The 19,073-nt window shown below is 39.7% G+C and overlaps 1 protein-coding gene across 4 annotated transcripts in view; it reads right to left on the bottom strand.

Annotated features, from left to right (window-relative positions):
• Nucleotides 1-16,808, bottom strand: part of MUSK (muscle associated receptor tyrosine kinase) — a 59,361-nt gene extending 42,553 nt beyond the window's left edge. For 3 of the 4 annotated variants that reach the window (XM_077171865.1, XM_077171867.1, XM_077171866.1), the window contains exons 1-5: nucleotides 16,712-16,808; nucleotides 12,595-12,721; nucleotides 9,243-9,394; nucleotides 7,723-7,850; nucleotides 7,098-7,239 (exon numbers count right to left, since the gene is read on the bottom strand). In XM_077171865.1, the coding sequence (XP_077027980.1) occupies nucleotides 7,098-7,239; nucleotides 7,723-7,850; nucleotides 9,243-9,394; nucleotides 12,595-12,721; nucleotides 16,712-16,808 (646 nt within the window). The remainder of the gene's footprint in view (nucleotides 1-7,097; nucleotides 7,240-7,722; nucleotides 7,851-9,242; nucleotides 9,395-12,594; nucleotides 12,722-16,711) is intronic. The other variant, XM_077171868.1, reaches the window with a different exon arrangement.
• Nucleotides 16,809-19,073: the final 2,265 nt, after the last annotated feature.

Genomic DNA, 19,073 nt, shown 5'->3' with positions numbered 1-19,073 from the left:
TGTCAATTAGTCTGCCATCTCCTCACTGGCACAAGAATTAGACTACATGATTAAAATAAAAATCTAGAAGGAATCTGGCAAGTCCTTTCTTCTGAATGGATGGTTCTCCAAGGAAAGCCTTCCTATTTTTAAGGCTAAGGCAGTTTTAAGAAGAGGCTTACAGGGAAACATTTTTGTGGCCTGTGGCAGGGTATTATTTTAGTAGCTAGTAATAAGCAATAAAATGTGGCCAGGAAAAGACATCTATCTACCAGAGCTGGAATGCAAAACGAAACAACATCTAAGTCAGGGGAGTATAAGGAGATTTGCTTCTTTCATTGTTTTAATTTGGTTGTTTTATGTACTGCCACATAATAGCACAGGATGAAGTGGAGCAGCAACACTTCAGTGGATAAATTAATGAAATGGCCAAGTTAAAGAAAGGGTCAGTAGTCCTCAACTGATGCCTCTTCAGACAGCTGGAAAATGCAGAGATTTGAACCAAAAATGTTAATATATCCATGGAGAATACAGGTAGTTTTTTTGTTAAACACATTGCTTCTTCTAATGTTTGCCCTGGCTATTTTGTTTGTTTGTTTCCTTACAGATGTGTGATCGCTAATTTCTACACATGTCCGTAGAGTGACAACTTCAAAACTAAAGGTTATCACACAGTATGCTCCTGAATTCCACAAGTCTCTGGTGCCACAGGCTGGTGGAGATCAAGCTCAGTTTCCTATAAATCACAAGACGGAGTTGTGACTCAGTACACAACCAACAGGGCCATCCACATGCTCTCTCCTGTCACATAGCAGTCCCTGTATTTATTGCCTTTTTCTACACTTTTCAACATTAAAAATGCATCACTGAGCAAACTGGAACTTCAGAGGTTTCACTAGCTGGATGCAACACTGAGAAAGGCAGGAAGTTTGTTCTTTACCTGCAGGGGAAGAAAAACCTTTTGCGCACCACATTCCAGTAGACCACTCACACTCTCTCCCTAGTCAGAAAACTGCCATTCATTCACATGCTGCTGTGGTGCCTAATCCACCACAACCCTTTGTACATTTCAGTGACAATAATTCCATTAAAATGCTCTTTCAATAGTTGAAGCTAAGTATAAGGCTAAGGCTGAAATGTGGTTTATGGTGTTTTTTTCATTTGTAAGCAGGTGTTACTTCTAAACTGTCAGAAATTCATAGTCAACTTTTCAATTTCTTTTGTGATTTTTTTTTATTGTTGTTTTGAAGAATGAAGAACAAGAGCCTTTCTTCATGTGAATTCTACCAATTCACAAAGTGGCACTTTCCTTCCCCTAAGGACAGAAGAAACATTCTCCAAAACAAAGAAAAAAACTGAGCCCAGATCTGGCAATGACACCTGTAAATCATCACAAAATTTACTGTTTTGTGGCTGTTCTGCAATAGACACTTCTTATTTGATGCAGGAACTACTTATAATCTGAACACTGGCTATAAGGATAATATCTGAAAAAGATACTAAGAGATTAAAGCAAAACCATCCAATGGAATTTATTTTGCATGTTAAGAAAAAATTAATGAGGCAGCTTCACTCTGTGTCTGAGTGATAAGCATGCTCATAACAGGAATATTCCCATGCCTCTCACCACACAAGAGCTCACGGCTTTAAATATATTCTTTTAATATCACACAATTCATACATAATGGATATGGGGAATATCATTCTTAGCTCATGTCAGACCTTGGAGACTGAACAATTTTAGTCAGCAGGCCCAGAAGCTGAACCTGAAAAGCTCTTGCATGGCTTTTGTGGAACAGTTTGATGTCACTGCAAATACCAACAAAAATGAAAACTCCTCCCCTTCTATGGCCTATGTACATAAATAGCTGTCTAATGCATAAAGGAAAAAACCAAAGGTCTTACAGACCCTACAGATTTCAAATGCTCAGAGGAGGCCCAAAAAATGCCTTCTTGGCACAGCTTAAATCTTTATACCCTTCCCTAAGTTTTCACTTTCATCAATGGTAATTTCTGCATTTGATGACAAATCTCAACACTATTGATGGCAATGACTGCTTCTCTATTTCCAATTGAGTGATTTCAGATTTCAGATAAAACTGGAACATGTTAGTCATCTCAGTCAACATCTTGTCAATAAACGTCAGCCTTCAGACATCTATGTGAACTACAGATCAGGTAAGCAAGCAAATGCCTCTATTCAACCACAGTCCTGAATCTTGGATTAATTCAGGAACCTTTCAGCCAGATATTCACTTTGAGAATCAATACAGCAAACAACAAGAAATCTTTGGAAATCTTTTGGCAATGTACTGCTTCACTGAGTATATAAATACTCTTCTAGGTTTTGCAGAAGTCTACATTACCAAAGTTGATAAGGCAGTGATTAAAGAGCTAATTAGCAAAATGCTTAAGATGGTAGAAAATGAATAAAAAACTGCAGGTCAGAAATGTTGCCTCCAGGAAATTAAAAACTCATTTCTTGGCAAACAGTCAAGATTATAATATTGTTCCTTTATCTCAATGCACACTTTACTTTCTGTATCTCAATGTGCCTTCTACCTTCTGGATGTACAATAGCAAGAGGAAGTCATCTTCACATGCTAATTTTAGCAGACCCAACAAACTGAGCATTTCTTATTTATTCGGCTTTGTAGAAAGCAAAAGCCTTTTCCTTTGTGGAAAAGGCTTGTTTCTGCCTATTGAACTTCTGCTTCATGCCATTACTTTCACTAGTCCTTTTCTCATAAGCTGAGTGGGCTGTAACTAGAAGAACCAAGTGAGGAAAATACAACTATGCAGCTTCTGCACAGCTGTGAACTAGCTCACTAGTGAAGAACTAATTTATAATGATCCCAGCAGATATCAGAAAGAGCCAACCCTACTCCTCTGAGACATTCCTCAGAAGGAAACCAAAGACATGTATCATTTTACTGCTACAGGATGCACCAAGATGACAAAAATTGTGTGTAACCCTTCTTCAGGAGTGACGCCTCCCTTGCACAGTTACTCATTTGGCTCACTTGGCCAATGCTTGCCTCTTGCATCCTTTCTCCATACCTTATCTCCAGAGCCTGTTTTCTGATGTCAAATCAAGGGAATGCTCCATGGCCTCTTTCTTCTCTGAATGCCCCCCACGCACTCCAGGCAGACTTTGAGTGAGGGCAGTGCTGTCCATAGATTCAACACCATTCCCAGTGAGGAACCAAGCTCTTCCCACAAACCCAACAATTAGGTTCATTATGATTGTATATCTAGCACTTGTGGATTATGCCTTTAATGAAAAAAATCTATTTCAATATTACTTGTCCAAATTCATCTGAGTTTGCCCCAGACTTGGATAAAAAATGCAAAAAGGCAGGCTTTTTAATCCTTTCAATTAAAATCCTGAGCCAGGATTAACTTATTATAATTCATGACCTGAGCCCTGGTGCCTGGAACTTGCCCTGGGAAAGCAAGTAAGGCTGCCCTTACTTGGGACAGGTCTGTGCAGAGTGAAGAGCCTATAGAGTCCTTATCTCCTTCACAACATTCACTGATGAAAACTGAAAAATCAGTTCCACTAAAAGAGGCCTTCAATGCTTTCTTTTTCCTGACAAGAACTGCATCAGAATTTTCATCTAAAGTCTATTGCTCAAATTATTTCACCTGTGCTTTAAAAATAATAAAACCTTAAAAATACTAAAGCTGTGCTTTAAAAGTAATAAATAGACGTCAGTATTATGAATGTTGAGGAAAACTGACAAGGAATAGATGAAAAAATATTTGGAAAATCAAAATAGCAGCATTTTTCAAATAGTTCTACCTTGGACCACTAAAATCAGACAAGTAGTACTGTAAGGTACATCAGTAGTGTAAACCCTTGGGCCAAGTCTGTTGTCAGTTTGAAAAAATGGATCCTGCACAAGTCACGTTATATACTTGTGACTTGCTGCAATTACTGCGCCAACTTGAACAAGTCATTTAAGCATGCGCCTGATCAAAAGCACATTTAGGAGCCTGATTGCCTACAGAAGGCAGAGAGTCAGTCTTTCAAGAACACCTCTGCACTTTGAACAAATGCCTTAAGCTAATTGCAGGATGTGGAAGCGAGAAGATGAGGGGCTAATATGTATGTCTCAAACACTGATAACCACACAGCAGTGGAGCCAACAATGGATTCTTGGTAGTGCCAGCCAGTTACCAACCATGATTGGAGAAAGGGGCCAAATGGAAGTAGGGCAGTGCCTTTCTGGCACAAGTGTCCTTGTTCTGGCTCCCAGAGTTAGCACAATAGAGTACAGCTGAGGCACAGGAGTGATGCTGATGAGCCAGCATGGAATGTAAGGGGGGATCAAGAGAACCCAAGATCCCCGAAGCCCCCCAACCAATTTCCACAAAGGTCAAAAATAATGGGCTGCACATGATAACTCATTTGCATAGAGAGTGACGAACTTAGCTCCAGTGCATGGAAACTTCACTATAAAAAGGTCAACAAAGCCTGGACACACATGTGTGTTTCAGGGGCCTGCATACCTGTCAGCTGGATTGATGCTGGAACCAGGACTGGTGGTACTGCCCTCTTCCTTTCTGTTCATTCTCTCTCATACTCTTTAATCCTCTCTCTCTCTCTCTCTCTCTCTCTCAGTCCCTCTCCTTTCATCCTAGCCCTTTATCAAAACCCACTGCCCCATGTTTATATAGGAGGTCAGGGATTACCATACGCATTTCCATGCCAAATGTGTAATTTATTAATAAAACTTTGTAAGCTTTTTCAGGCACTCTTTCTTTTGTCATTCCTTCCGACCACAAGGACCTATGATCCTTGGGAGCTCCCTTCTGTGTAAGGGTGGGATGCCACACAGGACCCATTAAAATGGAAGTACACAATAAATCAGTGATCTAGCTCTGGCTACGCATAAATATTTACACTTTTCCTTGAATGGACACTTGCCTTGAATTAAATATTCCTAGTTAACCAGCCATGCTTATTCGTTTTATTTTAATATTAAACCACACAATGCAGGCTGGGGACTCCAGCAAATACTAGGACCAAGATTAACAAAAAAAATCATAATGTTATTACAGAGAAGCAATAAACAACAATTTTCATAAATTTTATGAACACTATGAATGCTCAAAGAATATTGAAGTGTGATTTTCCTGTTTTGAATAATTTTAGTATATTATTTACTTGGAGTTATTTTAAAATGCTGATACTAATGGGGTAGGAGAGGCAGGAGGGGAGGGATACTAAAAATAATGGTAGAGGTGTGTGAGGGTAATGTGTGCAAGTACCAACTTGCAGGCATACACAGGTTTGCGCACAGGTAATTATGTTAAATATCCATGAAAATTGATCTAAAACACCATCAGGGGAAGGGATTTGTATGCACAGCAAGCTGCTGTATCAGGATTATGAATGTTGATGTCAGTTTGAACAAATGGATCCTGCACAGTTCACTCTATGTATTAAATCAGGATTAATACCTCTGGACTTTGGAAGTCAAAAATATAAACCAAACATGTGTCTGTCTAGTTTGGGTGGCCACCTGAAATTAGGTATATTATACAGGTGTCCTACTAGAGAAACCAAGGTGAGCCTGAAGAAGAGCATTTATTTGTTCACCTAACACATGAATGGAAAATGAGGGGACGATTTGTGAGGGAGCATTGACCTGCCACTGATCAATTAGGAACTAATCTTCTTCCTTTTAAAAAGAGCACACATACACACCCCAAGTAGGGTATTTGTGATTTATTTTGCCAGTCCTTGAATTAACAGGCCACTGCATAATTCTGGAGATGGAAAAAAACCATCAACCTTAGCAGGCTGGATTTTTGGTACAATTCCAGCTTGTTTTTAGATTCCCTAACTGGCTTTGGCAGATCTGAGCAAAGAATTGCAGTGACAGAGTCCCTTCAGCATTTGTGTTCATAGCATCAATCTGCCGTTCACAGTTTAACTCTTGACAAGCCTTTGCCCATTGTCTCAGTGACAGGGGCCAAACTAAAACCCAGGATTCAAGCTATTCACATCAAGATCCAACTGTTTTCAGCTTGCTTCACTGCTTTTAGCCTGGGAGAAGTACAGTTCTGAATCTAGGTTAAGAATAGCTACCTTCCTGGTTTAAAGCTATTTAAGGAATTTCTAGTATACAAGGTCTGTATGTATAAATATTAAAAAGGGACAAAAAAACCCTGAAAAATTCATGCTTTTTTTAAGAAAACAGCAGACCTACAGCAATGTGTAGGTGGATCTAATACATCTGATACTGCTCCCAGAAGGAAGTCTACGTTATTCTTAGAAATGGGATTGCACGCTAAGTAACCTCTGATAGCTCCAGGTCAAATGTAACCTACAATAGTATTTTGAAGCTTACTAAGAAAATGAAGACCCTCTCTACTTTCTGCATTACAGTCATCCTGAATCAAAAATAAAAATTTGTTTGTCTACTAAATCAGTCATTCCCCCACTCACTCCACAAGCCCTTGCCCAAACCGAATTCTCTTATACAATTCAGGAAGATAGAATGCCTTGTTGTCAACATTTGGGTAACCCTGTCTACTGTTCTCAGCACTCTGAAACTGGTGGTGGTTACACCACAAAGCAAATACCTTCTGTACAGAAGAACCGGACACAGGGTACATAAGGACCAGAAACTGGAAAACCAATGTAGTGTTCATTTAATGGGCAGAAAATGTTCAAGTCCACAAAGGCAAAAGCTCTCCTCTCCTCTCCTCTCCTCTCCTCTCCTCTCCTCTCCTCTCCTCTCCTCTCCTCTCCTCTCCTCTCCTCTCCTCTCCTCTCCTCTCCTCTCCTCTCCTCTCCTCTCCTCTCCTCTCCTCTCCTCTCCTCTCCTCTCCTCTCCTCTCCTCTCCTCTCCTCTCCTCTCCTCTCCTCTCCTCTCCTCTCCTCTCCTCTCCTCTCCTCTCCTCCCTCCCCTCCCCTTTCATTTCCCCTTCCCGTCCTCCTCCTCCTCCTCCTCCTCCTCCTCCTTCTTCTTCTCTCTATTTTTTTATCACCCTCTAGGGTGGTTTTGACAACATCAACACAATACTTCAGGTTAATTCAAGTTAACAGAGTATGCATGAGAGGCTGGCACATAGAGCTTGAGACTGGTTCAAAAGTCACTCACCTTCCACTACCACATTTGCAGGTTTCGAATAGGCTGTGCCCAAACTGTTCTTGGCTACACAACGATACTGTCCTGCATCTTCTCTCTGAACATTGTGTATCCTTAAATTCCCAGAATCGAGGACAGCAATGCGAGCAGTCTCCTGCCAGAGGAAGGAGCCATTGAGGTGAGGACTCTATATGCAGGCTGCACACAAACAGCATCAAAAATCTGTTTACAAAGTTTGGGCTTACATGCATGAACACCACCCATGTCCTACAACTCAAGGATTTGGGGCCAGGTCTTCCTGCTCATGACATGACACATTCACCCATTGCTATTTTTGCAAATCAGTGAATTATAGCTTGAAAGAGCTCCTATTTAAGAGAACACTCACAAGTGCTTTCCTCAAGAGTTGTCCATACTTAGCAGTGACAAGCATATATCACATAAAATATAGATACACAGAGAACATTTGGTTCATATGTAGAATCATTGCAAATGAAGATATTTATGAGATGAGCCCTGTATTTTCCAAATGCTTCCTTTCTAGCTACTAGAATTTACAAATACTATAACTAATGCTAATATTTAACACGGTACCTTTAGCAAATAATTAGTATTACTGAAAACCATTCATACTCACCTTTACAACTGTTTCTCCTTTGACCCATGAAACAGAAGGTTTTGGATTCCCCATTGTAGTGCATGGAAGAACAGCCTTTAATCCTTCTATTATTTCCACATTTACAGGTGGACGGGTTATTTTGGGTCCTAAAATTTTTAAAGCCAAAAATTAAACTTGGGATGAAGCTACAAGATAATAGAACAAGACAAATTCAGAAATTACATGCACAAATCTGCTACTTTATGCTGTATGTTGCTGAAAGATAAAGCATTCTTTCTTGGTTTTGAAGTTATTTGGTAAGAAAGAACTTTCTTCAGCACAGCATTCAGTTAAAAAAGCTGCAAAAGCAGCTAACTTGCATGGGTTATTTGTTTTCCTGAGCGGAGTTTGACAGTCATTTGAATTAGGGCCTGGGCTAAAATCCAAATTCAGATAAGAGTATTTCCAGTATTGAAGAATGTTAGCATTCCAGGTTCTGACATTTTTCACTGTGTAAACAATGTCTTGTCTCAAAGCTCAGATCTGAATTGAATTGATTTTGAAAGAGTTTTAACTCAGGCTTGCCTCTAGCTCAACAAGAAGGGTGTGTAAATGCAATTAATATCCTTAACTGAAGGATTTATAACTATGCTAGTGAAAAGGACAATCAAGCCTTAAAGAAAACACAATCAAACTCCCTTAAAGTTAATCAGGGATAAATTTAAATTCATTTTACTGAAAGAACACAGTCTGCCTTAGTCTGAGCTGAGAGTATAAAGGATTATTATATTAGTATTTTGGGAGATCTGACATTTTGAGGCCCTTGCATGATAATGAACCAGCAGAAAAACGACTTTCAGAGAGCATCTCCTGGCCACCACCTGCAAGTGACTAGGATGATGTAGAGTTCCAGTATTACCGGACCCTGAGGGTCATCTCATTAGCACAGACAAATCCTTTCCTACAAACAGATGCTTTAGCCAGAATATACCTCCTCTGCTTTTTAAAGTGCTTGTGTAAATAACTCTAGCCATGTGAGTCCAGCTTTGCTGAGTTTGGCACGTATGTAGCTCTCTGCAAGAGCAAATCTTTTGCCGTCCATGTGGAATGATGAGATTTACAACACGGTGTTCCAGAACATTCAATACTGCTATTCAGAGCATCTGAATATAATTTAGTTGATTTTGCCATCCTCAGGAAGAAATCTGTATAGTGAAATTTTACAATTAAAATTCACCAGGGACTTATGCAGTATTGCCACAGAGGACTAATCTATCAAATTCTTTTACAGATTTTTGCACAAAGGGCATTCTTCAAAGCATCCATTTTTTCTTCTGATCTTAGAACAAATGTGTGTTATTCAAAGTAAATAATCACAACTGCATTAAGTTATGATCCCATATGCCATGTCTCTGACTGAAAGAACTGCACCCATCTTCCCAAGAACCAAGAATGGGTTTGCCCTGAACATGGATCCCCAGGTGCCATAGATGGGAGTCTGCTCAGGCTTTTGATTAAACACTCACATGGCATCAGGAAGAAATTGCATTTCCACTTACGCATTTTCACCTGGAGAGCCCCACAGCTCTGTGCAGCTGCACCAACTCCATTATCTGCTGTGCAGCAGTACACCCCATCATCACTGTCCTCCACGCTCAGGATGGTCAGCAGCTGCCCATTCCTCTGGATGCTGTACCGTGTGTCAAACAGCCTGCAGGGCAGAGCATGGATTGTCAGGGACAGCCAGGGACAGAGAAAGGGAATTGCATTTGAATATGCAGGCTGCTGATGCCACTACAAATGGCAATAAGTTCTACCTCTGATTTTCAACCCACAAGCAGAAGGGAAGGCACTGAAAATGTTGAGTTCTGAATTAGGATTCAGGTTTTCACTAGACCATACAGTTCCAGACTGTCACTAGTGTAGTGGCAATTCTTCCACCCCACAGACATTGGTAAAATCAGTAGGCTCATGTTTGGGGTTTTTACTGGCCAAGGACAGGCATGAGCACAAATAATCAGTTCCAGCCAGGTCCTGGTTTAGGTATCATTGTTCAATGTAAGAGAAAGATGCTCACATAGGAACTAGACCTAGTTGAAATTGTTTAAAGAAACCTTCTTCAGGAAAAACAAAACAAAACAAAGCAAAAAATGGGTTTTTTTTTATTAAACCGATAAAGTTATGGAAATATTTTTAAGGTAAACCAAAGACCATGAACTTTTGTGTCTACATCCTGGAGTAGTTTTGTCTATTTGTTTTGCAAAAAAAACACCAAACAAACAAACAAGCAAAGAAATGTGCTGAAGCCATCTGCAAGCTAGAGGATTCAAGGATAGCTATGGTTTAATGACAGCAGGCTTTAACCCAGATATTTCAGAGAACTGCAGAAAGCCCTGAAGCTGGATCAACAAAAATACGGGATATTGTAACAAAGTATGTGGGCCAAAGACCAATTTCATATGTGAGCATGACAAGAGAAGTGTGGTATGTGAGTAGGGGGGATATGTGGAGTCAAGTGGGAGAGCCAAGGAAATCAGAAAAAAAGCTGATGAGAAATCAGAGAGCTGAGGTATTGATCTTCATTGCAAAGCTATGATAAAAATAAAGAAATACTATAAATAAAACACAAAGAAATTAACTATTTGTAGTGTCTATTTTCACATCTTTGTTGATGCTTTCAGGAAGCACCTTCATGCAATTGGACTTTGATTTTATGAACAGTGGAAAAAGTGTTGGGACCTGAGGATTTTATCCCAAGCAATCACAAGTATCTGACCACTACATATGTCAAGTTTTGTCATTTACTGTTAAAAATTGTACAGTAGTCATTAACTAATCTGAATGTACCATTATGATGGCTTAGAGATTATTTCCTTTCAACAGCATTTCACCACTCAGTATTACATCTCCCTCCTCTTTTCCAACTTGGGAAGAAAGAGTGCCATGAAGTTATCCACAGTGTAAAAGACATGCTGTTTCTGTCCCCTTCTTGTCCTAAGGAAGGCTCATTGTGGGCAGCCCTGTTCTGGACGACAGGCCAGGTAACCATTTCACTCAGCACAGGGCACATGCTGGTTTACTTGCACAAGTTTTGATGTCAAAAGGAAAGGCACATCCAGAAGACTAGTGCTGACTATTCTCTGCACTGGCTCTATTCTCATTGAAGTTCAAAGTTTACATACTGTTTTGTTTTGCAGGTTAATCTTGCTGTCTGTCCAGGATGCTGGAACCTTGGCAGGAGAAGAAAATTTTGGAAATGAAATAACTGATATTAATTGCTTTCAATTACTAGACCCTTTGGAGTTTGATACACACATACACACACACACACACACAGGGGCACAGAAATACATTTAGAGAGGGTTTTTTCAGAAAAAAGTGTCTTCTGATCTGATGCTTTCCAGTGTACAAATACTTTCATCTGAGTTTTTAGAAAGCAACAAATATATTCATATTTGTTTTCCTCTGTCTTTGGTCTGAGCTTTTGTATCCAGCAGTACTGAATATTAATGCCTTGTGAAACGAAACACTTGCTGTTACTAATGCTGCTTCAGAAGTCCCTGTAAACAAATGAAGCACCTGAGCTCTATGGCCTTACCAGAAGAGATGATTTTATCTGTATTTTCCATTTTGGTCAAAGCACTGTGTCTCAGAGACAGAGTGGAATGGCTTTAAGAATGATGTGTTTGGCCTCTGGAAGAGGGGATTGAGGTTGATAAATGATCTACATTTCAAACTACCTTAGAACACAGGGAAAAATTATAATCTTAAAGACATGGAAAGAGAAAGACATAGTCCTTCATGGATGGCTTTCTCTCCCTGCTTTGATTTTCAATCATGATGTCACCGATGGGGAAGGAATTAGGAGAAAGGTGACGTGATTTGGAAATAACATCCATGGAAGTTCAGAACTTCATGCTGGAACAAAGTCAGGATCAGAAGATTAGGGCCAAATTTTGCTGAGATGGCCAACAATGAAAAAAAAAAAATCTGAAGGCCTATATTAATATTTGTAACTTTCTGCTTTGTCCTACTCTAAAGCAGTTTTCCAAGCAGTGAGACCTCCTTCTGCTGCGGACTTATTTGAACCTCCTATGCCAGTGGTTCAAAACCTTTTTAGATGTTTAACCACAACAGTGAGAACCATACTTCAGATGACCATCTGCCCAACATGCACATCTCCTGTGGAGGCTAGGTATTGACTATGTTACACAAAGTTATGTTGTGCTGCATTTTCCCTCACAGAGTAAGTCACTTACAGCCGTTTAGAATGAGAAACTGATGTGAAGCCATGTGGCAGATGTAATGTGATTTGAGAGCTAGAAGATCGAGTACAGTTACTTTGTAGAAACCTGTCTACAGCAAAAGAGCAAAAAACAATGGTAGCGACTTCCACAACACGTTTCCACACTTCCAGAAGGCTGTCTTCTTTGTTGACATCTTGACGCCTGGTTGTTAACGTCTGATGGTGCAAAACAATGAGAAGACAATTTCCAGATCCAGAACTAGAAGCAAAGAATGGCACAGCGCAACCCCTCTCATGCAAAGATTCCAAGAACATTGAGACAGACAACAAACCCTGCTAAGCTCCTTTTAAATATTATACAGCATTTTCCTCCTTCATAAATGGATGAACTGAGGAAGAAAGCACATTGAATTGTCTGAAGCTGGAGAGAAAACTCCTTACAGCAGAAACCAACTCTCTGCAAACTCAAATGTGTGAAGGTGCAAGAGCAATGACAAGTGCTCTTACCATTCCCTCAGAAATACAGAACCCTAGATAATTACAGCCACTCATTCTCTCTCTTGCCACAGAACAATTTTTTTATTTCCAGATATCTCCTGTATCATGAAAAGAAGCACTGTCAATTTTGGCAGAAGGTGCTGGTGAGGGCTGGGGCTGCTCCCTACCTGATGGGAATGCTGTTGCGTGTCCATGTAATCTCTGGCTCAGGATATGACTCCACTACACAGACAAACTTGGCAACATCTTCTACCAGGGCATCCACTGTTTCCAGAGGAGTGCTGATCAAGGGAGCTGTGTGAAGAAGAGAAAATGAGAGCATCTTCTGGTGCCTACCGGAGAGTGTTACATAGCCTACCAAACACCTTTGGTGGAGGGAGCCATGTCCCTGCAGGGTCACTCAATGGCATTTTCCCTAGAGGTCTTAACATAAGATGCAAAACAGAGCAAACCAAGCTCCCACAAGCTCAGTGCATTCTGTGTTTCTGACTCACCTCTTCCTCAAGACTCACAACAACAGGGGAGCATACTGCAAGGACAGAGGTGAGGATGTCCCTCTGCCATAAGGGTGGCGTGGCATAGGCTGGAAGTGCAAGGAGCAGCACAAAAATTGAAGCCAAGCTGACCTGCCCCTGGAGTGGGAAGAGTGCCTCCTTATTAGTGCAGGAGATGTGCGCTTTTTTGTCAATATTACAGGATTTATTCACTCAACTATTTATCTTTAAAGAAAAAAAAATAGCAACAAAAAAAACCTGTTATATACAAACACCAATCCAATTATACAGCACTATATTTTTCTAAGCTAGGCTCACAAAGACCATTCAGGTCATTTAGATTTGTGTCATGTCTACGACCCATTCTCATTTTCTCACATTTTCTAACCAAGAAGCATGAGGGTTAGAAGCTTGATAGCTATGTCTAATGTTTATTATCATAAATCTGTAGTCATACATTAGTTGAATGTATCTTTAGAAACATTTGCCATCGCTCTGGTGAAAGACTTGAAGCACAGCTGGAAGGGATCAAAGCATAAGCCTAGCCACTCACTTTCCCTGCTCATGTTATTCCCTGCTCATGTTATTCATTGCAGCCACTGCCTTCAAAAACACTTGAATGTCTTGACCAATGGCTGCAAGAGACATGCATCCATATTGGTTGGACTGGATTTCACTGACAACTGTGTTGAGATAAACTAGTTTTTTCTATATTCCTGAAACACTACCTTGAAAATACATCATGGATTCAGGAGTCTTCCTGTTCCTCACTGAGCATAGCAGTTTCTGGCCCATTATTTTTTCACAGAGAATTCCAACTGCTGTGTATCTACTGGCCCTCCATAGTACAAAGAGATTCAAATTCAGGCAAAAAATAAACAATATCCATTTTACCGTTCCCTCCTTAAGGAATGGGCAAAAGAGAAGACATTCAGATTTAAGAGACTGAGAATAATAGAAAGTCAATATCTTCATCCTTTTTCAATTTACATGGAAGTCAAAATTAGAATGTTTTTGGAGTTCTGCTGGAATGAAGCTAGAGGAAGAAATGATCAGCTTCCACTGTCAAGTTTATGTAAAACTAAACGCTTTTGACACTTGATTAGAATGAATCTGCCTCAATAATATTTCTCGACTGTATGACTTTGGATCGTATCATTGATTAACAATAACAACTATACTTATGTAAATCTCAAAACAACATCTCAGATAGCTCTAAAAGGTCATATGGATGAAACTTCAATTAGAACAAGTCTGTGACGAGTTCATTGTTTAAGATCACTGCTTCAAATTGTATCATGCATCACTTTCGGTGATGATGCATGACTATTTATTCAGTCATTTTGGGTCATATTAAACAGATATAATCATCTGTATTGTTCCCCAGATGAATCCCACACCAGTGAAACCAAATGGAAGACTTCTATAAAGTCTTCATTTTCCTACTGAAGGATGTCTTAGGAAAATAACCCCCACCAATGGTTATCCTGTCTGCTTTAAATGAAACATTGCTATTTTGTGGCAAAGTTTATTGGGGTTTAATGGCATTAACCCCAGAGTTTTGCAATCTAATTTTATATAGTACAGTTTTGTTGCTGTTGTCCACATTCCTCAATCTCTGGATGGATGCTTTTCTAACCCTAAGAAATGTAAATTTTTACAGTAATAATAATTCAAAACAACCAGTTTTATAACTGTTGTAACGGTAAACAAAGCCACTCCCACAAGTTATAAAGTTACATTTGTGCCAAGCGCTGGTATGCATAATGACAGTATTTTGTTCTTTGGGCAAATAAGACCTGTCAGGTTTCTATATAAATAAATTCTCTAGAAACAGTTACATACTTTCAAGTGTGTCTTTTATTCAATAGATGATAGAATATTGCATAGACATGGTCTGACCTGGTCCCTTTCGAAAGCCAAAATACAGATTTTTGGGCAGAATGAAGCCACGTGCTTCTAAGAAAATAGTGTCCAAACCGACAGCACTACAGTAATAGAAAAAGAAATCATTTTAAAACTGCCTTCCCAATTCTACAGCCTCAGAGAGCAACCATGACAGCAACAGGGATGTATAACTTTCTTTTATGCTCTTTTCACCTTTGTGATATTTAACCCAAGCAAGGACAGTGAGCAGTGGGACTTGCCGTCATTTTGTGAGACGGCAACAGAGTTCCGAAATGGCTGAGATGGTACTTACATCTAAAAGCTATTCAAACAGCTTGGATGCTGTTGCTAGTCCGTGTTTTCTTCAGAAAGCTCTCTAAACTCATGATGTGTGCATTACCATATTTTAACATAGGAAAATAAAATTTGAACAATGTACGGACATATCTACCATCACACAGAAATGGAGCCAGGCCTTTCCATGTGCATATACTGGGCCTTTCTCATATTTTTAAGGTATCCTTGTGGCTTTAAATAAATTGAAAATAAATTAATCTATATATGTGTAAAACCACACAGGTGCCATTTTTCTGGATGTCAGCTGTAGTTTCCCGAGATAGAAAAATGACCCAAGCTGGTCACAGGACCATGAGAAAGCCAAATCGCCTTCTGTCCCCAGCTCACCAGGAGCTTCCAAATGTGTTGGCTTTGGATTTGGATTCACACTTTCGAAACCAGACCAAACAGGCAAACAAAACAATACAGAAAACAGAACCAGTCCCTCTCCAACACTTCAGACACCTGAAGAAACTGCAGTTCATATGGTAAAAAACAGCTCAGCTGTGATGTCCTAGAAAAGGCAATGTATCTCTTCATTACACTGCGACACAGAAAAAAAATCTATCCCTGTCCTCTTTGTTTTTCTTGTCTCTCCACTACTACTTATCTTACCACAATATTCACAAACATTAAGTTCCCAAACTTACTTCAGCGCCTTACAAATATACCAATATTTTTATTTCAAAACATTTTTATAAAGACGACACATTAGTTCTCTTTTTTTTATTTTGGTAATAACCTGACTAACAATTGTAAAAGCATAGCCCTACAAGAGCAGCAATGTTGGCCTAACATGTGAATACTGGCATTCCCCTTAAGATTTCATTTTGTTTTCCTGAAGCTGCGAAGTCTCTAGTAAGCGTTGAATTTCAAAAGCTTTGAATTGTAAATCTGAATCAACGTTCAGAAAAAATTGTTGTCCACAGCTTTACCAAACAGTACATCCAGAATGGTACTACAGTTGCATTTTGTACCTCAAAGACTTCTCTAAACAGATTTTTTTACCAATTCTTTTGTCAGCTAAAAGTATGTGAGCATATGCCCATATGCATGTGTGTGCACAAGACAGGAAGAAGGTATGATAACTTCTGTGTTATATGCTATAACAAACAGTGCATATTTGTACATATATACGTATTCTTTGTAAAGACATCATAGATATTTATTTCTTTTGAAGCTTTATATACTTAAAAACCTACATAGATGTGCTGAACACAACAGATCTTGTGCTCTGCAGCAGCTGGTGCTACCAGCCATTAACACTTCTGAGCTTCCTTTCACAGGAGAAATTTACATCCCACCCAAGCTGAACCCAAAGGTCTCCCCTGCCTATTACAATGGACTATTTGCTCTTCACAGACAAAGAATTAAATTCCAAACACAAATATGAGAATATTTTCTCTGCTATCCTTCTAAAAGCAGAGCAGTGACCATTGAAAGCAGACCATTTTTGTCTTTTTTGGGAACGCTACAGCACCACCCTCCCCACTGTTAGCAGGGACACCTTCCCCTTTGCAAAACCTCCTTCAGCAAATGGCAGAAGAAGAGCAGGGAAAAAGCAAACCTTTCAGAAGTGTCTCAGCCAAGCTGAGGGCTGCCAGGGTGAGGACGTGCACCAGGGGCACCTTCAGCAGGTCATTCATGTTTGATCCAGAAGGCATCCAGCTCCTTCAGGCAAGGCGTGCAGACTTCCCAGCCGGCTGCATTTCGGAAGCAGTGTTCAAGCAGAGCTTCTCAGCAAGTGACAGAGTGGGCTCTGAGGGATCTAAGTATAATCAGGAATTCTCCCACCCAGTGGTGGTGACGGACGTGGCCAGCTGGTGTGTATCCACTTTGGTCAGTGTGAAAGCGTGGGGCTCATGAAACAAGAGAAAGCAAATCCCTTCTGAATTCCTTCTAAGCAAACAGAGAACAGTACAATGGGCAATGCATTTCCAGGGCAGTACCCTACCCCAGTGTTGCAAAGTCATCAGACTTTTATTCCAGAACACTGTAAGTGCAATAGCAGGAAAAAATGCTTGCCACTGCCTTTTCCTTCATCTTAGTCACCCTCTTTTCCAGTTTTTCTCCTCTCGCTCACACTCCCTCTTATTATAACCTTTCAAGATTGGCTGTAATATGCCACCTGTTGCCCTGCTGATAGTATTTCTTTTCTTAACAGATGCATTTGCTGGAGCAGAAGAGGTTGACATTGGTGACTAAAAGTGCCTTTCTGTAGGGAAATATGACAGTGGGGTTTAATCTCCAGAAATATCTTGTTAACCACGAGGTCTCTGCCTAAGATGAAAGACAGACAAATGCTCATTTTCTAGGAAGACTTAAAGAAACATCAGGATCAAGATCTTCTGACTCATTTTTTTCTTGCCCCATCCTACCACAAAGGCCTACATTATATTTTCCAAAAATGTCAAGTCATTTGTACTGCCTGTTTTTCCAACATAAATATTTATATGAAGAGTAAAGAGGCTTACCACTGTGGAAAGGCTAATGCAGGGGCAATATCTGCATGAACAGGGAAAAAGATGAATAATCAGTCTGGGAAGAACCTAATTGATGATAATCCTCTTGGAACATGACTCCACATACTTTTTGTCATTTTATCAGCAGAGTGGACAAGAGCTTTGTGCTAAACTACATGGTTTGAGGAAAGCAAATGTGCAGTCATAACACATCACAGTAAAAGGTACTTTGAGATCTCTGGAATTTCCTTTATTTACTGAAATCTTGACTTAAACCACTTCTAAACAGTCATTTCTGCAATGAACGTACATGGCTCAGCAGTGCTTCTTCTAAGCAGCAAATGGAGTAAAACTGACCAGTGCTGGGAATGTGTGAATCCCTGCAGTTTGGCATGGCTTTATAATAGCAATGTTACTTTGGGAACTTGCCATCATTGATTAAGAACAAGGATCTCTAGACAAGCATTCCTCTGAAGATGAATAAAGGCAGAAACACTCACAGAAGATGTTAAAGGTATTCCAAAAATTCTGGAGCTAGCAATGACAAAAAAGCAAAACAAGAAGACAATGATGGAACAAGAATAATCCTACCAGGGAACAGAGAAATACTGATTCATGGCTGAAGTTACAGGTACTTTTTAGTTTAAGTCCAGACATATCCAATTAAAATGCTCCATAGAAATGCAACTTGGATTTTTCGGGTAAAATTCTGTTCATGAAGGGACTTGGCAAAAGACCTTTGCATTGCTGGATTCCTGTTTGGAATGTGTAATAAGGGCTTTGAAACTCCACCATCCCTATGAGTGCAGAAACTAATATTTCCCTTTTATTTGCCAATTGCAGCATTTAGAAATGTCACTGCCAGCAATATCTGTTAAACCCTAACAATGCCTTTGCATTTTGGGGATTACCAAAGTACTCCTAATCTCTCATTTCCTCTACTGCATATATTTTTACTAAGGATTATAATGAGCTCCACTACTCTAAACAGAAAGGATGTAAATGTAAATACATGGGCAAAGGTACACAAGCTCCAGCTACACATGCCACACAGCTAACATACAATGTATATGGGAAACTCGTGGTCATCTGTATATGGAAAGATGTTTCTATGATTTCACACTGAAATCAGTGAAAATCAAATGTTGGTGACACCAAGCCTTCTTTGATTCCAAGTATTTTCCAAGCTCACCTTATAAAAGTAAAATGCGTCTTTAATTTTTACTCATGGGGTTATGAGTTTGTTGCTTATTGGTTGTTGTGATTAGGGTTTTTCCTAACAAAGCTGAGATGCATGCAGTTTACAGATAATTGTTTTTACATCTGTTGTTTCTTATAGTCATGCCCCAAGTCATGCTTCTGCTGAGATGAGGTCCCAGCAGCCTACACAATAATGAGAAGAAGTCCAATCCCCAGCTTTCAGACGTTGTGGGAGAAGCTTTGATCCCATGTATTTCTGCTTATCTC

Source organism: Agelaius phoeniceus, chromosome Z (assembly GCF_051311805.1).
Source record: "Agelaius phoeniceus isolate bAgePho1 chromosome Z, bAgePho1.hap1, whole genome shotgun sequence".
Taxonomy (NCBI): domain Eukaryota; kingdom Metazoa; phylum Chordata; class Aves; order Passeriformes; family Icteridae; genus Agelaius; species Agelaius phoeniceus.
Note: the sequence above shows the minus strand (reverse complement) of the source record. Positions and strands in the feature narration are given on the sequence as shown.